Genomic DNA, 24,853 nt, shown 5'->3' on the forward strand with positions numbered 1-24,853 from the left:
AGGCCGCAGGGCCACAGCCAGGCAGGGGGGCGTTCGTCCTGGCTCACAGCTCCCCAGCCACCTCAATTCTCGACTTTGACGTGTAGAAAAGCCAGCCGCAGCCCCCAATTGGCTCCAGCCTCACACGACGGCCGCCCAAGCCAAGCACCATCCACCGATTCCACATCGACCATTGGCGCCCGGCATCCAAACTTAGTCGTCGGTTATTCGTAGGCGACCACACTTGGCCCTCAAATCTGCGGCCATGTCCATCTCGAGTGCGTTGTTTTGCCTTGCCTTGCCTTGCCTTGTCTCCCATCCCATCCATCATGGGCTTTGCACGACCTGATGAATGGATGGGCGCCCATGACACCACCGAGGAGCACCACGGCCCAACCGTCTAGGTCTGGGGAGACAAACAGCTCAGAGGTGAACTGTGAACTGGCGGTGAAGACCCGAAACAGACACCGAGACTCGTCGTCCTCGTCATCTTAGAGGCTCCGAACCCGTAGTTCACAGCTCTGTCGACGGCCCCCAAGGCCGTGTCGTCCCGGTTTCTCCCCTTTGTTTTCAGCAGGCACAGGTTCATTGATCAGCCCGGCCTGACAAATCACAGGCCCGGAAATTGAGACTAGAGTTCTGATCGGCTCTCCGCCCAGTTATTTTCTGGTTTCTGATGCGTTACACGGCAGTTGTTTTCCCGTGCCTGCAGCCCTACAAGAGCCCTCTTCTCAATCTCGAGAGAGAGACCAAGTTTCTCTCGGTTTGCGGCATGGAGTTCGGGAAAAGACCAATGGCCAGCCAAGCCTATACTCTCTCTCTCAAGACACGCCCCAAGGAAGCGGTCAGTCCAAGTAGCACATATCAGGGTGCCATCCTATAACCATATTATGTCCCATCTGGGACCCGGTTCATATCAAGTGATCAAAACTCGCCCGTATCAGCTCTCCACAAACACAGCATCGGGAGGAGGACTCTTAGTCATGGCCAACGGAGTGCCGGCCCGTGTTTTCGTTCGGCCCTATCCGTGCCTACTATTGGCCGCCGCCGCCGCCGCCGCCGTACCGGCCAAGAACGGAAAGGATGCCGGCACCGGCAGAGCCCATCATATGCAAGACTAGACTTGCTCCAGGCTGCTGCATCGCGAGCCTTGGCCGGTCCCGCACCACCACTGGCCACAAGGCTCTTGTCACCCGCGCTCGTAGCCGGATCGCTAAGGCAGCTGCGCCGAAGGCTTCAACCCGCTTTTGGTAACTGAGTCCTGAAAGTCAGCCTTCCCACGTTATTGGGCCGATTAATTTGCCAATGACGCAGTCGGACAGTGGAGGGTCAACTTTTGAGGACCCAATGCACCAGGCACGGCGCACACACGAACACCCACACATGCACACGCACAGAGTGTTGCACACACACCTACAGACCTACCTTTCCTACCTACATACATACATACCTACCCGCAGATGTATGTATGTGCCTTTGTATGGAGCTGAGAGCTGAGCCCCCCAAAAGCAGCTGCTGGTCAGCTTCATAAGCAGAAGCGGCTCATCCGAGATTTGCCATCAGAGCAAAACGCATATCGCTATAGCAATCGTGCATTTTGTCCGACTTTATTGACTGCAGGCGTGAGGCTGGCTACCTACCAATGTTGCCACTCGGCTTCAGCTCCCGTCGTATCTCGACTTCGTGATATTCCTTGGTCTGAGGAAAGGGGGCCGGCGATCCCAACCCGAGTCTCGGTGCTTCAATCACAGGAGTTCTGGGGGCAAATTAGACACCTACAAACCGAGCATTCTTATTGTCTTACTCGGTCACTCGGCCTCGTCAAAGCGCCCCTTCTTCGCGGCGACCTGTCTCATATATATCTGCTACAAGCCCATCACATATCACATCATAAAGAAAGAAAGATCATCACCAGCCAGCAGCATCCTCAGAATCATTGTGATCACCCCCTTCTTTGTCTCATCAGTGCCCAAGATCGAGTGCCTTCTCATTTCAAGCAGACAGCCTCGTGGGTTTATATCAACACAGAGAAACCACACTCTGAACCACATCCATCCCTTGTTTGCTCAAGAGATCAGACCCAAACAACCATTTTCTCATCTCTCACATATCCAACAACCCAACCCAAACCACTCCAACAACCAACCAACTCCAATCCACTACAACAAAGATAAGATGTGCCGGTACTACGCCCACGCCTTCGTGTGCAAGCATGTCACGCACAGCTTCGCCAGCTTCTGCAAGCCCGCCAGCATGATCCAGACGGCGTGTGGCGAGCGCCATATTTGGCAGACCATCCGCATGGACGAAGCCTGCGACGAGTGCAAGGCATGGTACTCGCCACCTCAGCCTGCCTATGTTCACGCGCCCGCGCGGAGGACAGTCAGAAGGTGATGTTCTTTGGCTTGAAGAGAAGCCGGAAAGGAAGCCGAATCCCAACACCAGCCAGCCATCAACCCGGAGCCCAAGCTCGGGGCACGCAACCAGGCTGGTTGATGCCACGAAAAGTGGGAGATGATAGCAGAGCCAAGAAAGGGACACTGAAGGGTTAAGGAATGATATGGACACCTCGGGGACCGAAAGAGGCTGCGCTTCGCTCGGGTTCTTGCGGAGAATGTGCTACCGAGTGTAGTAAGATTTGTAATAACATCCTCATGTACTAGGCTTGGGTTAGGGGTTTGTGCTTTGGAAGAGTGATAGCGTTTTTTTTTTACAATAGCGGCGGGTTGGAAGGACATGGTGGGTAGATGTGAACAGGTCTGGTTCTCGTTACGATCACGATAATACGAGGAGGCAAGATAGAGCAGGAAGCAATGCACTTTCAGTACCAGAGAAGCACTGGGATGGTAGAAGATTGTCATGCTAATAACGATTTCTGCACGAGATTGTCTTTGTCATTTACCGCCACCACAACACCTTCACCGCTGCCTCACATCCATGCTACCGACCTGATATAACCACCAACGCTTGCTAGACAGGTAGACAACCGCTTCCAAAGGAGATTCAAGAACGAGACCCTACCTTACCTACTATCCGATGAAGGGAAAAATGAACAAACCCTCAACACCAAAAAAAGGACAAAAAGGCAAAAAAAGCTCGGCCCCGGGGGGGGGATCGAATCCGGGCGTCCCCAGTATTCTCATCCCCCCCCGCAGGCCTACGAAAAACCCTGGCGTGGATGGGGGCCGGCAGGGATTTTTCATAGATAGCAAGACATAGCAGAAGCGTCTACTACTACCGCTTGACCACCCGCGATTCCTTACCCCAGGTGGGGGGCTAACTTGTAAGGGTGTCCGCGAAACGGGAGTTATATCCCCCTCTTGGAACTTCACTCCCTCCCACCCTATCCCATCCCATTATCTCATCTTCTGGGTGCGAGCCCAGGTGCTAGAAGCCGCCCTGGAGTTTGGGAGCTTTAGACTACCTGTCTGCCTGCCCCGCGTAGTATTGAGTAAACATGAAGCCCGAAATGTTCCCCCGTCCCCCCCGAAATTAAACATCACGGCGTTTGCAAATGTTCAACCCCCTTTCGCAAGCAGGCACGCGCGCCACCATCGCCAACCCCCAAAACACAACAACACGTCAATACCACCCATTTTCATAGTGCGATATGCAGCAGTGAATATGAAGCCGGCTTTTTATTTCTTTTCTTTTCTTCCCTCTTTTTGGCGACCGTCGTGCATGCGCACACACGCGCGCGCGCCGCGCCCCCTTTAACATTCGCGCGCCGTCGGCCCCACAACGACGCACCGCCCACCCCCTTTGACCACACCTGCACAACATCGCAAGTCAGTCCAACGTCACAGACCACCAACAAAGAAAGAAAACAAATGCACGCGAGCATATGTTTGTTCTTCTAAAACGGCAATTTTGTTCGTCGTCAAGAAAATATTGTACAAAATAGAAAAAGAAAAAATAAAATAAAAAAAATAACACACGTCCAGCGGCAGACCTTCCTCACGGCTCACATCCCCGTCTCCTCGTCCCGTCCGATCTGCTTTTTCTCGACAAGACCACTACTACCAAGCGCGAAACACCCCAAGGCAAGCAATGTTGGATACGGCCTCAGACACATGCCATGCAAGTGAGTACGATATAATATAATATAATATGGTAATTGCGAACACGGTGCTGCACGGTCTAGGAAAGGAGCCATTCCCCCACCTCTCCTCATTTGGTTTAGCGCGGCCCTTCCATTGACTCGACGACTCCATGTCCTTCGGCCCAAATATAAATAAGAATCCCCTCCCCCCGGCGTCTCTTTCTTGTATTCTTGACCTTTTTGCCCTTCTTCACATATTCTTCGCAATTACACCGGCATGCAACGCGGCGGCCGCACTTTATGATCCTTCATTTCGGCTATGTCTCCATCCGTCGTTCTCTCTCACACGCCTCGCCACATCGATCGCGCCGCCGTTTTCGTCCATTCCTCACTACCTGAAACCCACCCACCCCTCTGTGTCCTTTAAATTACCAGTAGGGCTTACTTCACTGCCAAAACTAACTTCTATTCCTCCTGGTGCAAGGCCTCGTATGCATAGTTGCGGTCCGGAAACCATACCTCAATCTAGTTGACGTGGTCGGGCGTGGGATCCTCGCCGCCTACATCCCTTAGCTACAGCCGCGGCAGCGACAGCTGGACGCCGTGGGCCATGCGCAGCACGGCCGAAAACTTGGTTTGTGTAGGAGGCGTGGTTGGTGACAGCGGCAGCGATGCCAGAGGCGATACTGAGGAGGGTGATGGCAATAGCGTCGCCGTACGATGCCCAGAACACCGTTCTCGAAGGAGAAGTTGGCCGAGTAGGAAAGCGTTAGCGAGAACGCGGTGTGCAATAGTAGCGTCGGCCACCAGATCTAGTGATATGTTGGAAACCCTCTAGCTAGGGTCGGACTGGTTGTCGTAGCAGTTTCCGGGCTCGTACTCATTGGGGAAGACAGCCACGTACAAGATCAATAGGCTCAGCGACTCTCCCGACTCTTCGTCCCGGAGCGGCCCGAGTCCGAGGGCGGGAACGTTAAGCGAGTTGCCGTTGAGCGGTAGTTGGGTATCGGAGGACGGCGTTAAGGCGATATAACCGTACGAGGTATCGTAAGGAGCAAGTGTAGTCTATATTACAGGATGCTAAGTAGTAAGTAATACTAAGATAAATTACCTAATCTATTATATTAATATTCTACTAAAGCGGTGAAAAATAAGTCAATCACTACTAAATAATAGAAACGCGAGCCTTATACGGTACTAGGGATTATAGTCGGTTAGTTACGAACGGCGTACTACGTATACCGGTCAAAGAGCCTCAAAATATAGTAGAAAGAATAAACCCTAACCAGTAACCCAGAAGAGAAGCCAAAGAGCGATATCCTCTAACTAGAGGGAGCCGGTAACCAACTTATATAAGGTAGGCCAGCTAAGAAAAGAAATCAGCGCTAGATAATAATAGGGAAGGGTATAAATAAACCCTTTGTCCTGTACCCCGAGTCCCGAGTCCATGCCGATCGTTCTTAATTAATTAGTACATTGCTGAAAGAAGATCATCTCCATTATACCTCTGAAACACCTTTAGCTTCCACAAAACCCTGAAGTGCGGTCTCTGACCATAACTTGACAATCCCACACGTTACGAGCGGGTCTAAAACTCCAATCTTCAACGCCGGTTCGATGCACATGTTTGGCGTACCGTCATCCCGGCCAGACCTGACCAACAAACTGCCTGCCTCGGTCATCCAAAGACAATCTTGGTTGTCGCCTGGCGTAGCCCAGTCTGGCGTTGTTAGGAACAGCAGCTCGTTTGATGTTGGAGAATTCAAGCGCACTTTCCAGTTGCCGGTCCAGTCTTTGTGTATGCGGTATGATGACCGTTGCGACAATGCTGGGGATTTGGACTGCTCAATTGCATTGTAGAGAGTGGTTTGGACACTAAGCTCGAGTTCGAATTCTTGATAATCGACGCGTAGACAGGTGATATGGTACAGCACGTCGGTGAAGTTAAAATCGTCGAGCTGCAGAGGGTATTCACCCATCTCGGCTCGACGCACAGCTCGACTGACGCTAATTATAGTGGAACTAGTCTCCATGACGTGGGAGACTTAATAAATGTAGCCAGCAGGGTCGGGAGAGTCCTATTGCAATCTAGGATAGAGGAACTGCCCAGACTATGTTCTCTTGACGAGGGTGCGCGATAGAGGATTGTCAAATAACAAGAACAATTTATGTTCTAGAGGGAAAGAAGGCGAAAGCATAACTGGCGTTGATAGTGGTGGTTCAATGCGGACCCAATCCGTTTCGCGTCCTCTCTGAGCGAGCTTAGTCGCAGTCGCCCCAGCGCTCTTCAGCTTTCTTACGATGACGGTCTCGTTCGCCTATATTGCAAGGTCGAATGGGGTGACGCCTTGGTCTGACCTAACATTGACATCGGAGCCGGCGTCGATAAGCAGCTGCACACATTCTTCATGACCATACGAGGCAGCCCAATGGATGGGTCGGTTCCGCTCTCGAGCAAGAAGTGTACCAACTCGGTCTCCCCATTTGACGCGGCTTCGTATAGTGGACTGACACCTTGAAGGCCACGGGTCGACGGGTCTGCTCCAGCATCGAGCAGAATATCCAGAATTTCCTTGTTGCGTGACCTGACGTTCGCGCTCCAAGCCGTGCGGCCCTCATCATCTCGGCTGTCGATTCCGATCTTGTCAGAAATGAGGAGCTTCATCATCACGGCATCTTGCCGACGAGTTGCCCTGAATAATGCTGTCTGACCCTTGCTGTCCTTGACATTGATGTTGACACCTGCATCGAGGAGAGCGCCCACCATTGCGCCATCTTGGTGCTCAACTGCCAGAAAAAGCGCTAGATTTCCTATGGTAACGACACTGCCATCCATTTCAACACAACCTGTCCGGGAGAGCAGGGCTACTTCGTCCATATTGCCAAGATATACGGCTACCATAAATCGAAGTTGTGGGTCGGCCGCGGTGTCTCCAGCGTTTAGCTGGGCCTGAACCTTTGAGACAAGGATGCTCCCAGCATTATTCCAGTCTTTTCAGCCATGAAAAGAAGAGTCATGCGGCCATGTTCATCAAGGAGATTGACCAAAGCGCCGCCGTCGATTAGGAACTCGACAGCCTTCTCAAATCCACGTTCCATTGCAACCGTGAGAGCAGTCTTCCCAGTCTCGTCGACAGCGTCAATGTTTGGAGTCTCTTTAAGCAGCATGGAGGCAAATTTGGCCAGACCCATGGATGCGGCTAGGTGGAGTGCAGTGACCTCCGGTATGCGTCTGCCTCTCATCTTAGCCTGCCAGGCTTCGGTGACGTGATCCGCCACAGCATCATCCGTGACCCCAGAGATCGTGCTGGACGAAATGCTCATACCCTCGAGATCGGAACATACAGCATCTGATCCAACGGCACTGCTGTCCACAGTGGAGGCCGCTGTTGCCCCGTCAATTGGAGGCGATGTCATGCTGCCTGCAGTGTTCTCAGCCATGTCTGCCGAAGGATTCGAGTAATATCCGGAACGGATGAGGTCCAAGCCATCCAGAAGTGTGAGCAAGGGTTTACGCTTGTCAGCGTCAGTCAGAAGATGGCAGATAGCCTCCAGAATTGCTGGAGCTAGTGACTCCTCTGGCGAGTGGCGAGCGTGATCTCCCAAGCACTGGGCGGCGTAGGTGGCGAGTGGATAATGCTGAGCAATTTCGCTTATTGCGGCGCTTTGGAGCGCGTCCAAAGTCAGATATGTCGCTAGGCTGAGAGTGATACCAGCATGATACAGAGCGAAGTACTTCTGGCGTGTGTTTTCGAAGTAGCTTTTGGCGCTATAGTGGACAAGAATGGCTTTGTCAGTAGCCTTGTCAATGACTACGAGGCCGGCACAGAGAGCAGTGATGCTCTGCGCATCCATTAGCAACTCGTCGTCTAATTTGGAGTCTCCAGGTTCAACGGCTAGGGCGTGCTGCAGTTCTCGCAAGGATAGTGAGCGGAAGACATCTGTGACCCAAGCCAACGTCTTGAACGCAAGTTTCCGGTGATCCTCTTCCTGGTTTCTGATGCGCTGCATCGCGTTGTCGTAAGAAGTTTCGAGGGTGGTGGGAAGCTCCTGGAGCTTCTGCCGGACATGTTTGGTGAGAGATGCGGCACTGGCGAGGGACTCTACCTGAAGGCGAGCTAGCAAAAACATGCTCTCGGCGGTCTTGACTACTGCTGATTTGATATCCTGTGTCAATTTTGAGTTCCGCATGACCATCCGCCGGAGATTTCGATTTCTTTGGATCTGGTAGTCGATGAAGAGCTCGATGTCCATCTTGTTGGCCTTTATCTCGATGCGGACGAAGCTTTCGAGCTCTTCTTCAATAGAACTGAGATACGAGAGGTAACCATAAGGCGAATACCAGGGAGTTTGCCGACTTGCTCGATGAGATCCCATCGTGTCTCCTCACATTCGTCTAGTCCGTCGATTACCAAGAAGGTCTCCTTATATGTCTCTAACTTCTTCTGAAGAAGTAACATGATGGACTTGAGAGGAGGTGCCGCGTTTCGCTGGCGGTGGTGCTCGTACAGGTCTCGGGCAGCCTGATCGAGCACGTTGGAGTCTTGAATGAACTGCTTGGCAATGCTCCCCAGCAGAGTATCTACCGTCTGTTTGGGCTCATTGTATTTCAGGTAGACAACTGCGACTCCGATTGTTGTTCTTAGATTCTCGCCTCTTGACTGACGGAGGTGGTTCATGACGATGGATGCAAGGACGGTTTTACCAGCACCTGGAATGCCTCGGCACCAAAGAGAATCTACATCTCCACCTTTGGTTAACTAGCTGAGGTAATGTAGCGTGGCTAGAAACCATTCCCCAAACCCAGGATAGGCTCTGTCGGATATGCTTTGGTGCGTGCGGTTCATGTCAAGGGGGGAGAGCCAGTTCAGAATCTCGTCCATCGTCTTTCGATCCACGGCTTCCTTCTGTTCCCGGTCCATGTGCGAGAGAATGGACAGTTGAGCATCAGACACGAGAGCGTTCGCATGATGTTGCAAACGCTCGACTCGTTGTAGTAGGTCATATACCTCGGACTTTGAAAAGTGCTACCCTGCCGACGAGATCAGAGCCCTGAAGCGCGACTCATCTGGTATTCTTCCCGTCTGCAAGTCAATTCTGAGCGCCTTTGCAAGGTCGAGGAAAGCCGCCTCGAAATGTTGGACAAGATCTGCATGTTGGGTAAGCCAAGTCTTGTCCTGCTTCCCTAGGGCCTGTTGCCGCAGTTGTTCTAGGAGTTTTGACAGTAGTGATGCCTCCTCAGCTAGCAGCCTCTTATCTCGAGAGGACTTCTTGGCGTCCTTTGCACATGCGACAAGCTCTCTAGTCGTAGCAATGGCGGCTTGTGAGATGTTCAAGACCGACGCCATGATACTGAGAGGATCCCTCTAGGCGGCGACTATATAGGCTCTTGAGAGAGGGATACGAAAATGTTGGCGAGTGTAGCGCAGTAAGTAGCCCTTTAGGGCCTGCGGCCGGTTGAAACGGCTGGCAGGCCTCTTTGTCGTTGACTAAGGCTATCATCGGGATCGACCTTAGGTATCGGGGAAAAGAGGCAAGAGTTATAGTATGGCGACCAAATAAGACCAAGAAGAACGGAGAAACGATCCTTACAACAAAAGAGACCTTCAAGGGTACCTTTCAGGATATAGATGGGAATTTGGTCAATGGCAAAAAGAACCTCCGGATTTGGCTGAAGGATTTCGGTAATAAGCTTGATTACTTGGGGATCCAAAAGGTCAAAGGGGTAATTACCATCTCCTTTACTCAGTTGTATAAGTTGGTACAGAAGAGTGAGGCTTTTGATCAGACACTGAAGCGGAGGCGGGGGTCAGACGAGGTTCTCGAAGGTAGAAGCATGCAGAAGATGGTAAAGCAGAAGATGGTAAAGCAGAAGATGGTAAAGCAGAAGATGGTAAAGCAGAAGATGGTCTGCCCGTTGCCAGAGAAACGATTCAAGGCAACCGAGGAAGAAGTTGAGAAGCAGCTCAGCGACCAGGACGGAGATTATACCCCAGAATAGGATTATATCTTGGGGCAGGTGGCAAAGATAGAGCTTATAGAATTTTTAGATCCGTAGATCCTGGGTTCTGAGCGCCACCAGGACTGGAATGGCCTTGTCCTCGCGCGTCTCCTGATTCTCTCCACATGAGTCAACAGACAAGAGACAATATCAGCCCTCGTTTGATTATTCTGCGGCTGCGTGTCTTAGTCTGCTTATTATCATTACCGTTACTACCTTTTGGAGCCCTGTTCTCTGTTGTCATATTCTCTAACACCGGGGGATCTAATAATATATAGACGTAAAACACCAACACCTCAACTCTCAGCACGGCACGGCGACCATGTCAAGCACGTCGTCCAGCACGCCCTCGGGGCCGACGCCGTCGAGCAGGGCCGCGACGGCGGCGAGCTGGCTGCCCCACTGCATGCTGCGCTCGCGGTCGGGGGCTGTGGTGACGGTGCGCAGGCGGTGCAGGTAGACCTTGCGGGCGGCGAGCGCCACTAGCGACGGTGTGACGTGGTCCAGCCCGTGTAGCGCCGCCAGGCTGCGCGCCAGGCGCCCAAAGTGCTTGGTCGCCGCCGGCGACGCCCCGCTGTCCGCTGCCACCGCCCGGTGCATCCGCACGAACGAAGCGATGTTGGCCTGGTACCGCGTCATCTCGACAGACACGTGCACCGCCTGTGCCAGCTGCCCCAGGAACGCGATGTCCCCATCGCTGAACACGGGGCCGTCGTGCGGCTGCGGCGGCTGCTGGTGCTGCTGGTGCTGTGGTGCGCTGCTGCTGCTGCTGCTGCTGAGCTGCTGGCTGGCGGTGCGAGCGTTGGTTAGGGTTGGCGTGGGAGAGCGCCAGCCGTCGAGCGCCGCGAGGTGGTTGCCGTGGCTGTCGGTATTATTATTATTATTGTGATTGCTGCTGTTATTAGTGGCGGTGTGTGTTGAGGTTGCTGTGGCGAGGGAACCCCGTTTCACGACGCTGCGGCTCGAGTCCGTCGAGGCTGCATCGTTGCCGTCGTAGTCGTCATCGTCGTAGTCGCCCTCGTTGAGGCCGTCGCCCCCACCCGATGCTCTTGCTCGTCCCGCGCCCCATTCTCGGTCGAGATGCTCGAACCCGAACTCGTCAGCGTCGTGCCAGTGCGCAATGTAGAAGAAGTCATTGAGATGCGGCGTCACGCGCGCTTGGCCCCCGCTCGCCGCGCCCAGCACCGCCACGAACAGGAACTGCTTGGGCGCCGTCTGCACATTCGTCCGCGTGAAGATGCGCCGCGTGCGCAGCAGCTCCAGCGCCTGGATCTGCACGGCGCGCGGCGCCCGGTCGAGGTCCTTGGCGAGAATTACGTTGGCAATGTGCGGCTGCTGTTGCTGTTGCTGCTGCTGCGAAGTGGTGCCTCCGACCGCAGGCGGGGAAGAGGTCGTCGGCCCGTTTCCGCCACCACCTCCGAGGCCGGCGCCGTTGCCGCCCAGGCGTAGCCCCGGGAAGTAGGAACCGGACGAGCCAGGCGCGGGGTTGTAGGCGGTGGCATTCTCGGGTTTGTTGTTGCTGCTCCGGCGCTGCTGGTACGGCGAGACGGAGCGCGGTGATGGAGACGACGAGGGCAAGACGCGGGCTGGCGGAGGGGGAACCAGGAGGGCCGTAGCAAAGTCGTCGAGGGTGGTGTGGGCGTGGCAGCTGACAATGGCCGACGAGAGGTTGAAGGTGTGCGACGCGATCAGGCGCAGCTCCTCGGCGAGCTCGTCGACCGACTCCGGGACGGTGCTGACCAGACAGTGCTCGCGGGCGACGAGCGACAGCAGCGCGGCCAGTTCGAGGTCGCTCAGGCTGTGGACCTTCTGCAGGAGAAACTGCTGTTCATCCGCCATTGCCATTGCCATTTCCATTGCCATCCTATCCCATGGGGCCTCTCTCTGAACTTCCAAAACTACCTTCCCAGCCAAAGCGATGTGTGCGGTAAATTACCTATAGTAGGTATCCGCGTAGTTGGCCCCAGAGAACCTATAATCTGGGCTCGGATTGGGCTGACCCGAACTGCTCTGGGTCACAGGGTGTCCAGTGAGGGAGGCGCATTTGGCTTTCGACGAGACGACCAAACGTCGGGTTGAATGCTTGGCTGTGAATTCTGCGCAGTACAGTACAGCAAAATATACTTCATAGCACCCGACTCGGGCAAGTCAGCTTGGCAGGGCTTTCATCTGAAAGAACTCGTGAGACCCATGGGTATCTGAAGCTCTTGGAGTCTCGATAGCATTCGTAAGTACTAATGCTATGCAGTAACTAATTGAGACATGGATTAGGTATCCGTACCGAGGCTGGTTTGAAATAGACTAGACCTAAAACTACCCGGTTTTGTCAAAGGCTAGCCCGTCTACGACGATGTAACTGGTCCAGCACGCTAGCTTCTTTCCTAGTGCCTATCCAGGGTCGCGTCACTCACCCAGGCGGATAACGCAGCAAAGCTCGAGCCGCCCTGCACGGGGCCTAGGGTACCTACACTAAAAGGCGCCTAGCGCAGGCAGGTGTTCGACCTCCGTCGACCGTCACTCCTCCAACAAGGCGGGTTCCCCAACATCAATCCTAATCATTTATCAAAGGACGCCGCCGTAGCCTGTTTCTACCACCCGACTTACTCGCGCGACCTATCCGTCTACTTTTTGCTCCGATCCCCGCCACACTCACCGCAGCTCGATTGATTCCCCAACGGCTTCTTGATTAAGCGCGCTTCCTCCATCTAAGCGCTCTGGTCCTGCTCCTGCTCCTGCTGCCGGCCAACGCACTCCCCCGCACGCATCCCGACGCCTCATTCGGCAACGCCAGCCTGCCCCAAAATGGCGTCTAGAAAGAAGGTCCTCCTGAAGGTCCGTAGCCCTTTAGATGCGCCGGTGCTGCTACGAACGACGGGGCTGTATCGCTGACAAGTTGGGCCTCTAGGTTATCATCCTGGGCGACAGTGGTGTCGGGAAGACGAGCTTGATGAACCAATATGTACGTGATAGCTTGGGATTTTTTTATTGCCCTCCAATCTGCTTGGAATCAGAAGCACTTAGTCCCCGTCAATTACTCACCATTCGCGCTCGAATCCAGGTCAACAAGAAGTTCAGCGCCAGCTACAAGGCGACTATCGGAGCTGATTTCCTCACCCGGGAGGTGCTGGTGGACGACCGCCAGGTGACTATGCAGGTGCGGCTCCCCCACAGCACTCAATCTATCCACTCTCTCGAGACCCTTGCGCGCGCTAAACAGACGCCTTGCGGTCAAACAGCTTTGGGATACGGCAGGACAAGAACGGTTCCAGTCTCTGGGCGTGGCCTTTTACCGGGGAGCGGACTGCTGCGTGCTCGTGTTCGACGTCAACAACTCCAAGAGCTTTGACGCATTAGACAGCTGGAGAGACGAGTTCTTGATTCAGGCGTCGCCCCGAGACCCGGATAACTTCCCGTTCGTGGTGCTGGGGAACAAGATTGATGTGGAGGAGAGCAAGCGAGTGGTAGGCCAAGCCGGAGCTCCGAGGACAAACCATGGCCGCTGACATTGTCCCTGCAGATCTCAACCAAGCGGGCCATGACGTTTTGCCAGTCAAAAGGAGGCATCCCTTACTTTGAGACGAGCGCGAAGGAGGCCATCAACGTTGAGCAGGCCTTTGAAGGTAGGTGCAGGACCCCTCACCAGATATCTTGCTGTTTCCGCTAACGAGGGATGTAGTCATTGCGAGAAACGCACTGCTTCAGGAGGAGTCGGAGGAGTTCAGCGGCGACTTCCAGGACCCGATCAACATCCACATCGAGAACGACCGGGACGGGTGCGCATGCTGAGCCGGAGGGCCATCGTAGTTTGCACCTTTTCGTATTATTCCAGGGACGGGGTGTGGTGACTTTTTAATTGTATGATATCATGCTACGTGCGTCTGGCGTGTTCTTTTTATGCGAATCGGAGAGAAGGTGCTATCCTCCGATCTTGCAGGCTCCGATGTAAACAAGACTGGAGAATTATAGATTTGCATCAAGCGTAACAGTCCTCCAGTAGCACTTTCAGGATGTCGTAATCTCAATATATTACTGTTTGCTCGTTGTGGCGTTTCTTGGCCTGCGCAGACATCTCCAAACAAGAAGACGGAAGGCTCTGTGTTGATAGGGCTGAGGTGAGCATCCGTCTGTTGATGATTGCCGGTATGTCCCATACTTCAAATGCTTGATCGAATATATATACAGAAGCAATACGTACCAAACAAATAGTTGAAGTCTAGGAAGAAAGAAGGTTTCAAGTTGTTCAAAGGTTGGCCATTCAAGACGACGTCTATCACAACCCCAACCCTAACCCTTAGGTTAGGAAGCCTTTCAGTTTGGATTGGCTACGAGTGTTGGGTGACAAGATGGATGCCGCCCGGGATCCGCCTGCCGACAGGCTAGAGCAGAGGCGAGGCAGCCTCTGCAATGGTGTGCTTCAGGGGCACACACCCCGCTGAAAACCGCCAACCAACCGGCACCACGAGCTGAGAAGCCCCTCCCGCGCGTGGGCACCAGGCGCAGCAAGCACCTCAGCTGCCCGGAGAATTGGCGTCCATCCTGCCCATCCCGCCCATTCCATCTCGGGTCTGGATCGCTCGGGTAGCATTTCACCATAAGAACTTTACGGCTCGATTCGATTCGCGACCCGGTACATGCGGATACCCCTCGCCCTGTCCTGCCTGCCGGCAATGCAACAACTCTGTTGAGTGTCGACCGTGACCGTGATCGTTTGAATGTTTGAATCTATTCCGTACAGCTGCCACACCTAGCCTCCGCCAAGGGCTCTGCTACCAACACCAGCACTTCCGTTTTAAGTCTGCCCGTCGGGTCCCGTCCCACCCGTTGCGAGCGCTCACCGGCACGTCCGAACCTCACAAACCGAACCGTCAAGCCGTTGTCTCTCCGCGGTACTCTGCTGCCCTGAGCGCCGCCGGCGGTATTACGCTCTCTTGGCCGCGCTATGGCGCCAATAGAACCCCTGATGCCGGCCGAGCTGGCGTCCCCGGTCGACGATGCCCACCCCTTCTCCCCCAGCGCCCGGCGTCGGTCGCTGTCGGTCGGGAGCGTGCAGCTCCTGTCGCGCGGGATATCGCGGCCCCCGTCGAGGTCGGCATCCACTGGCTCGAGCATGAGGGCCCGGCTGGGCCTCCTCAGCGTCGCACGGCGCACACTGGGCATCACACTGCTCCTCATAACCGTCTTTCTATGGACGGCATCAAACTTCCTTGCCAGTGTAAGTGAGGGGATGTCCCAGCATGCGCCCCCCACGCACCACGCTACCAAGTTCCCTGCAATACGTCACTGACCTGATCTGCCGCAGTACATATTCTCCGACGACACTTATAGCAAGCCATTCTTCCTCGTCTACATCAACACGTCCATATTTGCCGTCTCGCTCATACCCATGCTGATCCGCTACGTGATAAAGAACGGGGTGGGGTCTCTCTGGGCCGAGGCCGTGCTGCTATGGCGCGGGCGGCTGCACGGCGCCTCGCCCCTCAAGCCGCAGGACGGCGAGGGCGAGGACGAGGAGGCGCAGGCCGCCGGGGAGCGGCTGCTGGTGGACGACGAGGCGAGCGCCGAGACACTCGACCTCCCCGGGGCGCGCGGCAAGGACGAGAAGCTGAGCCTGCGCGAGACGGCGTGGATCAGCCTCGAGTTCTGCATGCTGTGGTTCATCGCCAACTACTTCGCGTCGGCGTGCCTCGAGTACACGAGCGTGGGCAGCGTGACGATCCTGACGTCGACGAGCAGCATCTGGACGCTCATCTTCTGCGCCGTGACGCGCATCGAGGGCTTCACGGTGCGCAAGCTTGTGGGCGTGCTGGCGTCGCTGGCCGGAGTCGTGCTCATATCGTCGGTCGACCTGTCGGGGTCGAGCGACGAGAACCGCGGCAACTTCCCGCACAAGTCGACGGCCCAGATCGCCATCGGCGACTCCATGGCCTTCTTCAGCGCCATCGTCTACGGTGTCTACGTGACTGTCATGAAGCGCCGCGTCGGCAACGAGGACCGCGTCGACATGCCGCTGTTTTTCGGTCTCGTCGGCCTCTTCAACGTGCTGTTCCTGTGGCCCGGCTTCTTCATCCTGCACTTTACGGGCATCGAGACAGTGAGTCCCCGTGCAATTAGGCAGTCTTTTAGCATTTACTTGCCCTATTAGCATTTACTAACATGGCTGCTTTGTTCAGTTCGAGTTACCACCAAGTGGCAAAGTATGGACGATCATCCTGGTAAGACACGGCCCAACTTCAGTGGTGGTGAATTGCTTGCTCACGCGGCCCGTTCTAGGTCAACTCGATAGCGTCCTTCTTCAGCGACATGACGTGGGCCTATGCCATGTTGCTCACAACGCCGCTGGTGGTCACGGTCGGCCTGTCGCTGACAATCCCGCTGTCGCTGATCGGCGAGATGATCCAGTACGGCCAGTACTCGAGCTGGGTTTACTGGGTCGGCGCCGGAGTCGTCTTCATCTCCTTCCTCTTCATCAACCACGAAAGCAAGGCAGACGAAGACGACGACGACAAGGAGCAGCAGAGGACAACGACAGAGCTGGGCGACCGCGCCGCTGAAAATAGATCTCTGAGGTAGTTTCCGCTCAGGTGTGCGGCATCTTTCTTGTTTTGTTTTGTTGTGTGTGTTTTATCTTGCTGTATAAAAACTCGGGCGGGCGGCATTATCTGGGGCGTCAAATGTTTGAGTCTTCAGTTCAAAACTCATAAATAGTGTTGTTATCATTGGAAAGACTAAGGTAGGTCAGGTAATGCATACGAATATACGGGATATTATACAAGATAGAGGTGGGATGGATGGCTTGAGGCTGCGGATTCCCTTGTTGTTGTTGTTGTTGTTGTTGTTGTTGTTGTTGTTGTTGTTGTTGTTGTTGTTGTTAGACGAATCGGTATATAATTCGCTATGTGTATTACCATAGATTTACCATCTTGTGTCTGTTTAAGAGATGACGAGTCTTGTGGCTTGTTATGCACCGTATGAACGCCTGGGTTTGTTGGCAGTTTATTTAACTTCTTCCATAGCTAGGTCTATCACCACGCACACACTAAGTAAAACTTGGTAGTATAAAGACTGTCGGCCGCCGTTTACCTGCTTTAGGTTGAATTCTTCATAGACGTTTAGAGCACTAAGAAGTAATTAAACCCCGCGAAGAACAACATTCTCCTCGTCGTCATTCCCTGAAAAGTTGCGTTTACTTACCTATGCTTGCTTGGTATGAATGATCTCTCAGTATGCGAACTCGTGGTGTCAAATGTTTACAACGCTGTTCATGTGGCTCCTTGATCGGCTGCGCGGCTCGTCACGGGAATCCTTCATTCATGGCCGTAATGAGCCTCATAGCATACATAGTATGCACTGTACATCAGGGCCAAGGGCACTGTTGCCGTGTGAGCAGAAAACCACATGATGAGCCTGAAGTGGTGGTGGAACCGCCTGATCACGCCCCAACGGGCACAAGACGAAGTCGGCCTCGAAACCAGTGCAGACTCCCAGGTCCAATCAGGGGTGTTAGCCCTGTAAGATTTTTTCCCCCCATAAATGAGATGTTGCTTGTTGCAATTGTGTTGTGTGATAAGGCTGAGCAACGTTTCACAACATCAAGCTAACGAGAGCCTATACGCCGCCGCCGACCCGCTGGAACCGATCGGCGGCTATGCACCCGTCCGCCCGGATCGCAAATCGTGGATCGCCGCTCCCGGCTCTGAACCTATTATGAACTACTGCCTTGGTGCCAATTGGGTTGGATGAAATGGTAGGTGCTGAGGTGACCGCAAGTCAAGTCGGCTTTCCCACCAGGAGCGTGAGAGTCTTTAACGACGTTCTCGCTAGCAGGCAATGACGGCTGAATGGGGTTCTGGGGCTACGTCTAGCCGAACCTGCCCAAGTCTATGAGATGACCGTTTTAGAACTCAGGTAGGCGCTGTTTCAAGAGGCAGCCGTCAATCCAGGAAGCGCCTCAGCGAAGCGTGTTTGTAAGTGGAGAATTACTTTTATGGCAATAAGCGGCTGGGAGCGGAACAGTGACGGCACCTGCTGCAGGAACGTAATAAACTTGTTTGAATCCTACATTATTAGCCCCAAGTGAAGCAAGTCAATCTACAACAAACAGCCTGCCAACTACATGGATTGAAACCGGGCGATTGTCACAAGACAGGAACCCAGTTCGAGACGAAGTCGGCGGCTCCATGGAGGCAACAACATCGATGGATTGCAACCCCCACGGCAGCTTCAGACCCGTTCCACGATTGCGCCTTCCCTCGTAGGAGTCATTGGGCCTGTGCATTGGTTCTGATCATTTGGACTTTGCACACTGCCCGTCCCGGGATCGGCAGTCACGCTGCCAACTTCCTAAGGTAGCCATCCCACCTGCCGACCCACTCGCCACGACGAGTGCCTACCTCAAGTATCCTGCCCTAGGCTACACCGGCTTCGAGTCGAGGACGTGGATACTAATAGAATGGCCACCCCATCTTTCCTTATTTGAACCCCCGCCTCGCGAGCTAGGTGCTGTACGTTTCCACGTCGTGTATTGTCTTGGATAGCAAAAGGCAACCACAGCCTGCCTCGCAGACTTAACACATTCAGCCCAGTCTTTTGCAGCTGTTAGGCTGTTTCGCTCAGGCAACCACGACGACATCCATACACGGTCCCCTTACACCGAGCATTTATTGAGGCTACTACCTAAGGACTGATGTATTTTATCTTGCATACCTTCTACAGTGCTAAAAGTTCCTCTTGAACCTTCTCACCCACCACTCACTTACAAACCCCTACGGAGTCCCCTCTCAAGTGTTCACCTCGTCGGCACTGCACACCATCCACCCACGACAACGCACTTCTAAAACTGCTTGGATCTGCACACCACTCACCACCCCTACGATAGCATCTTACATCTTCATCGGTACATAATAAATTCATATTTATCGTGATCGACTTCTCCCTGAGCCTTCCGCTTACCTGCATCGCTCCAACGCAACTACACCTTTCTTGTGTATCATGCCCGGACCCCTATAAATTGCCTTTATCTCACCCTCTCTGTCCTGGTGTAGCAGTTTATTTCCTAGCTCGTTTCTGCTCGCTTGCTCACGCAAGTACCTTACTTGCTCGTCTGCAACGAATCGCTCTCTATACAAGTCCACGTGGTAGTCACCGGCTCAGAACGCCTTCCCTTGCAACTATGGCTTCCCCAGGAACGGAGGATACAGCCAGACTCGAACAGAGCCCGCACCTGGGCGACAGAATCAACATTGCCACAAGATCAGCCCATACAAAGCTTAACAAGCTCCTTCTCTTACGCCTGCCGTTGGCGGTGCCGCCTCAGGCTCAAAACCCCTCGGCCTACGTGTCGGGACTGATCCACGTCGCCCCCGTCTACCTTGCCTTCGAGTCTCTGTGGCAGGTCTTACTACTTTCGCATGACGCAAAGGCCGCAAGAGAGAAGGAAGGCAGGATATGCGGGCTCGAGGGCTACCAGTCAGACAAGTCTCCTGTCGAACCCCAGAGCATGCCGCCGCTCCACTTCATCGAGAGCGGCGAAAACGTTCTGGTCAACCGTCAAGCGGCATCCGGCCGTGTCCACTCTATCCTGGACCGTATCTTCCTGCCGGGGCTTGCCCGCTCATCCAGCCTGCTGCTCGACATCCGCTCCATCACTGGCTGGCCCAAGCACGTCTTGGATGAGCAGGTGAAGGCCGTGTCCTCCTCAGGCAGGCTCGGCGAGTTTATTGCCCACATCAAGCGCTCGGTTGGGAAGAACCCCCATGTCTTATTGGCATATGCCTGGGTCCTCTACATGGCGCTGTTCTCTGGCGGGCAATATATCAAGGCCACACTCGAGGCAGCGGGCCATGAGTTCTGGAGCAAGACGTCGGACCCCGTGCAGCCATCCAACAAGGCCTGCGAAGAGCCCATCCCCGTGCCGAACAGGGCTCTGCCCGACCACAAGACAACGAGCAGCTGTGTGTTCGGTTCGCTCGAGTTCTTCCGCTTCGCCACGCCGCAGGAAGGAGAAGACCTGAAGACGGAGTTCAAGAAACGCCTTCTCGAGTCAGAGGCACTCCTGACGTCCGGCGAGCGGGACGACATCGTGCAGGAGGCCATCTGCATTTTCGAGAACATGAACCTGCTGGTCGCGCAACTAGACCGAGTCGTCGAGAACAGACCGACGACACCCTCCACAAATTCCCTCGACGGCTGGGCGAGTTTCCTGACGGTACCCCTGCTGGGCGGACGGCTGCGGGACAGCGTCGCCCTCACAAAAGAGCGCAGCCTGAAGGCCTTGTCCATGGCGACGGGAATTGCATGGAGATCAAGCGCCGACCCGCCCCGGCTCACTCCAGAGCGGCCAGCAGACTCAAGCCAGCCGGACCTCGAAAGGAGGCAGAGCCTCAGCGGCCCCAGCACATCCAGCACCAGCCACCTAGAGGCTCACGGCACTATGACTTCGTCGGCCGAACTGGCCGAGAAGGCGTCAGTGCCGCAGAGCCCGGTGTCCTCGGGCGCCGCCGCCGCCAACACGAATCCGATCGTGAAGATTGTCCGGTTTGGCCGCGACAATGCCGCCACGGCAAGCAGCAGCGTCGGGGAACACCAGACATTGCTGGCATCGACCGATGGCGGCGAATCGGAATTTGGAGTGCGCAGAGAGAGGATACTCGACGTGCCCCTCAAGCGCAAGAGCATCCCGTTTGTCTCGACCGCGCTCCTGTGGAACATTGCGCTGATCTTGGGTGTCACGGCCGTGTTCTATAGCTATGGCCACGCTCGGAAATGAATGAGGTGATAGGTGTATAATCCGTGGCGGAGCGAGCGGTCGTGACCTTGAGAGAGAGAATGTGTGTGTTGGGCCATAGCGTGGGAGCAATTTGTGTGTCTCTTTTCCTCGGTACGTGGGATTCAACGGCGGGATTTGTTCATGGGTGCCGGCATCAAGGGGAAATTGCATGGCTAGGACGATGGTTATGGCCATGGCTATGGATGTAGCCAAGTCTAGAGATGTCTGCCATTGGCGTCAGATTGGCGGGGGTTTTTCCTTTTATACACGCTCGATTCCCTATTGCATTTGTTGGAACACTGTCCATTGTTGTGTTACTTGCCTAGATGATCCGCTGACGCCGGCAGGAATGTCAGAAAGTTGATATTACTACTGCTGCTGCTGCTTGCTGCTGCTTCTCTTGATAGAAACCCTCAAAGTACGGATACCTCCGTTTGGGATACTGCCGTCAGCGGCTGCCATCTATGAGATACTCCTGAATGGAATACGTATTGTCTGTCTGTCTGATGCGTACGTAGCCTCGCCGCCATGCCAAGTGCGACTTTCCTCTCCCTGTTCAGTCCCAGAGGGATATTCATTCATACCCTAACTTAAGCCTTGAGCAGTTCAGACAAGCTTACCTTACCTTCGTTCACAAACCACAAACAGACAGAGAGAGCGCAGATGTGAACCAGCATTACATTATAGACACAGAGAATTACGTTAATCTAGGTTGGCAAGGTAGGTGTGTATATTGATATACCGTGAATGTACTCGTATGTATGTATGTGTGTTGCATATCCGCAACCACGTAATGTAGTCTAAAAACAAGCAGTCCGCCCGTCCGCCCGTCCGCCCGTGAATCTCTTTGTCAAGGAGGCAAACCCTATACCATGCCATGCCATGCTATGCAATGCGGTGCGATGCGATTCCCTAGAACAGTAATAAGTAAAAATGGAAAGAAAAACAGCCCCCTATTCTTCATATCGTGACAGCGGAGAGAAAATCCAAAGTGAAAAATAGCCCGTCCGTTCCTAGGTTTGACCAAACAACCCCCGGAAAGATTGGACTTTTTTATTTTGGTTTCGCAAGCCCTGAGATCCGCCAGAGACAGTAGAGAAAAATAGAAGAAAAAAAAGTGTCGCAAAAAATAACGACAGGACCGCTCGCTCACTTCGTGTTCATGCGACAAAAAAGACAAATAGTGGAAAAAAAAAGGAAAATATCACTTCCAAACAACCCCAGAGCCTCACCAATCATCCTTGTCGCCGTCCCAGGCGTCGCCGACGTCGGCCCAGCCGCAGCCCCAGCGGCGGCCGCCCGTCTCGCCGCCGAGGCGCAGGTCGCTGGCTGCCTCGCGGTCCTCGCTCCAGCAGCGGATGAGGTAGTCATCGCCGACGGTGATGAGCTTGCCGGTGCTCGTCCAGGTCATGGCGCCGACCTCCTTGTCGTGGCCGCGGACGAGGGGAGTGCCGCGGCGGACCACGGGCATGGCGTCGGCCTGGCGCGCGGCGAAGATGTTGGTCATGCTGTTTGCGCGCACGAGGCTCCTGCCGCTACTGCCGAGGAGCCATGGTCGTCGGGATCTGCCGCTGCTTATTACAGGGAGGCCGGCTGTTGACTCGCCTACCAGGTACGATTTCTCGTCTTCTTCTGCTGCTGTTGTTCCCTCGTCGTCTCCCTCTTCTTGCTCGCCCTGGGCGCGCGGCTCCCACGCTTCTCGGACATAGCGCTCGTCCGTGGGGAACAGTACCGTGCAGCCGTCGCTGCTGCCAACAGCAAGCAGCTCCGAAAGGCCGTCGCGCGCTGGCCGCAGGCTCGACTTGACGTAGAAGCTTGTGGCGTGGAAAAGGGGGTGGCGGAAGCCGTACAGGGGGCCGAGCCCTTGGTGGGCCGTGCCGTGGTGATGGTGTCGTCTGCGCGGAGGGTCGGCGCCGGGCGGGGCCGCAGCAAGTTCTGCAGCGTGGCCAAGAACAAGGTGGGCAGTGCTGTAGGTGTAAACGGTGTTGTCCTTGCACAAGGCGTACAGGCGGGAGCCGTCGCCACCTAGCGTCATAGACGAGATGCCAAAGGGCCGCCACGCGATGTGGCTGGCCGGCGGCGCTGTGAACGACACAGGGGTGCTGTGCTTGTGGTTTCGGCTCGTGTGTACCGCGCGTATGTCCCATAGCTTGATGCTCGCGTCCGCTTCACAGGCTGTCAAGAGCAAGTGCTCGCGACCCGGCGGCAGGAACTGAAGTGCCGTGACGGACACTTCACCAAAGCGCCCTGGTACCTCGCCTATGCGCGCAACGTCACCCGAGGGCCCCGTGGCGGAGTTGCTGGACGACTGTGCCCGAGCGTCTTTCCTTGAGATCCTGGCGTGTGCATCGTAGATGCTGTTGACGACGCAGCCCGAATCCACGGTCTGGGAAGAACGGTGATGAAGCCCTGCCTCAGATCGAATGGGGGTGATCTCCTGAACTGGGCCACCCTGGCACCGCAGGTCCAAGATTTGCACACTGCCGTCACGGCCCGACGTTGCCAGGACGCAGTTGGAGCCACGCCCCGGCTGGAAGCGCACCTGCTTGAGGGATGCCGTGTGGTGGCCCAATATTGAAATGGGCGTTTGTGTCATCATGTCGATTACTCTACCGGTCTGGTCTCCCGATGCCGTGGCTAGGAGATAGTCGTCGTCGGAGAAGGCCAAGTCGATGATGGCATTGCCGTGGGCTGGAAATGACAGATGAATCTTGGAAAAGTCCTTGTCTGAATCTAGAAGCCGCACATAGCCTTCTTCGTCACCAACTGCAACCAGGCTGCTTTCTTTGGCAAGTTAGCAGAGCTATAAGGCCACATGTCTTGCACTCGAACTTACTATTACAGCTCGCTGTGCAGAATGGGATACTCCGCGGTGCGCCTTCATGGCTGGTGCAAGAGTGAGCGTCTTCTGGCTTTGTATAAAAGTTGGCTGTTTCTGATCTCCAGTCTGTATTGTGGGATTAGCAAACGTAGAGGCCAACAGATAGAGCAATGCAATGGCAGTGGCGGCAGTGGTAGTATTTACCTGCAACGGGATGCAACAAAGTTCGGCCATTAGCACGCGACAGACTGCCCGTCATGCGCTGCAAGAGTTGCCCTCCTAGTCCTCGACGGTGTAGTGGTACAGGTCTCTTGTACGATGTCTGGTCTGCAGGTACTTCTTCGTCCTCGTTGTCCTCGGACGCCGAGTCATACGTATCGATGTCATCTTGGGCAGAGCGGCGGGCTTGCAGAGACCGGATGGGGCTTTGTGGTCCCCGTCTCAGTTCAGGGGTCGGAAGTAGAGCGGGTGACGAATCCAAAGGAGAGGGCAAGTACGATGGCAAGCGGTCGGGGGTGTCATGCTGGACCTTGCGGCGTTTGGGCCGCTGCTGTGCATCGTGGAGACTTGGCAAGTCGTCGAAGGTGAGCTCCTCTGATATGGGCTTCAGGGGGCTCGAAGGAGTCTGGCAGCGGTTGAGAGCCGGGGCTGTGAGGTCACGGAGAGCTGTCCTGGCAGCGCTAGGGTTGGACGAGACGCGTGAGCGAGGCGTGAAGAACCTCCGGAACTTGCGAGGCGTGATCGAAGGGTTGCGGCGTTCCCTGCTGCCTTGGCTGGGCGGCGCCCTAGGAGGAGAAGACAAGAGGTTGCTGCTTAAGGTTGCAGAGGTTTTGGGAGCCCCCGAGGGCAGCTTGTCGTCGGCCATGGTGACTGGCGAGCGAGTGATCCCTCAGCACTGCCGTGTCGGGCTCCTCTCGCGCTGCATATACCGGTTGATACTTGACAGTTGGTACAGCGAATGCACTCGGGGCGACTCAATGGCGAGGCCACGAAGGCTTTTGCGTGGTTGGAGGATGCCCGTCGGGTCGGGGTGGACTTTGGATGTTCTGAGTTGTCCAAGGAAGAATGGGTGTGCAGGTGGCGGGAGATGTCGACGGGTAAGGGAGGTGCCGTATAGTACAGGACCAGGTCGACGATGAACAGACGGGATGGGACTGGATGTTGAACAGGAATTTGGAACTGAACAAGGAAACTGTACAGTCAGGCCAGAATTGGGAATTGAGACGAATGGGCGCGGACTATGCA

The 24,853-nt window shown here is 54.9% G+C and overlaps 7 protein-coding genes across 7 annotated transcripts; 4 read left to right on the forward strand and 3 right to left on the reverse strand.

Annotated features, from left to right (window-relative positions):
- Positions 1-2,154: 2,154 nt before the first annotated feature.
- B0T26DRAFT_636243 (uncharacterized protein) lies at positions 2,155-2,373 on the forward strand (the record flags this gene model as incomplete). The annotated part of the gene is made up of 1 exon (XM_060436806.1): positions 2,155-2,373. One exon carries the CDS (start codon positions 2,155-2,157, stop codon positions 2,371-2,373), a length of 219 nt encoding a protein of 72 aa, XP_060300934.1.
- Positions 2,374-4,855: 2,482 nt separating this feature from the next.
- On the reverse strand, positions 4,856-8,700 carry B0T26DRAFT_672672 (uncharacterized protein; the record flags this gene model as incomplete). The annotated part of the gene is made up of 5 exons (XM_060439489.1): positions 4,856-5,086; positions 5,794-6,022; positions 6,322-6,977; positions 7,067-8,382; positions 8,412-8,700. The coding sequence occupies 5 exons, from the start codon at positions 8,698-8,700 to the stop codon at positions 4,856-4,858; spliced, it is 2,721 nt and encodes a 906-aa protein (XP_060300935.1).
- A 1,634-nt stretch (positions 8,701-10,334) lies between these two features.
- On the reverse strand, positions 10,335-11,861 carry B0T26DRAFT_616517 (uncharacterized protein; the record flags this gene model as incomplete). Its single annotated transcript, XM_060435994.1, has 2 exons — positions 10,335-10,742; positions 10,974-11,861. Coding segments are annotated over 2 exons (1,296 nt in total), but the record flags the coding sequence as incomplete, so codon positions are not given.
- A 593-nt stretch (positions 11,862-12,454) lies between these two features.
- B0T26DRAFT_696757 (small GTPase superfamily) lies at positions 12,455-14,233 on the forward strand. Its single transcript, XM_060441360.1, has 6 exons — positions 12,455-12,854; positions 12,928-12,981; positions 13,081-13,176; positions 13,259-13,483; positions 13,540-13,642; positions 13,699-14,233. The coding sequence occupies exons 1-6, from the start codon at positions 12,825-12,827 to the stop codon at positions 13,806-13,808; spliced, it is 618 nt and encodes a 205-aa protein (XP_060300937.1). The 5' UTR covers positions 12,455-12,824; the 3' UTR covers positions 13,809-14,233.
- Positions 14,234-14,521: 288 nt separating this feature from the next.
- Positions 14,522-16,892, forward strand: B0T26DRAFT_696761 (uncharacterized protein). The gene is made up of 4 exons (XM_060441361.1): positions 14,522-15,234; positions 15,322-16,113; positions 16,193-16,234; positions 16,293-16,892. Exons 1-4 carry the CDS (start codon positions 14,962-14,964, stop codon positions 16,590-16,592), a joined length of 1,407 nt encoding a protein of 468 aa, XP_060300938.1. The 5' UTR covers positions 14,522-14,961; the 3' UTR covers positions 16,593-16,892.
- A 2,299-nt stretch (positions 16,893-19,191) lies between these two features.
- Positions 19,192-20,280, forward strand: B0T26DRAFT_637986 (uncharacterized protein; the record flags this gene model as incomplete). The annotated part of the gene is made up of 1 exon (XM_060436980.1): positions 19,192-20,280. A coding segment is annotated over one exon (1,089 nt), but the record flags the coding sequence as incomplete, so codon positions are not given.
- A 1,735-nt stretch (positions 20,281-22,015) lies between these two features.
- On the reverse strand, positions 22,016-24,473 carry B0T26DRAFT_672678 (WD40-repeat-containing domain protein; the record flags this gene model as incomplete). The annotated part of the gene is made up of 3 exons (XM_060439490.1): positions 22,016-23,571; positions 23,624-23,734; positions 23,813-24,473. 3 exons carry the CDS (start codon positions 24,471-24,473, stop codon positions 22,016-22,018), a joined length of 2,328 nt encoding a protein of 775 aa, XP_060300940.1.
- Positions 24,474-24,853: the final 380 nt, after the last annotated feature.

The sequence above is a fragment of the Lasiosphaeria miniovina genome (genome assembly GCF_030549165.1).
Source record: "Lasiosphaeria miniovina strain SMH2392-1A chromosome Unknown B0T26scaffold_2, whole genome shotgun sequence".
In the NCBI taxonomy this organism is placed as follows: Eukaryota; Fungi; Ascomycota; class Sordariomycetes; order Sordariales; family Lasiosphaeriaceae; genus Lasiosphaeria; species Lasiosphaeria miniovina.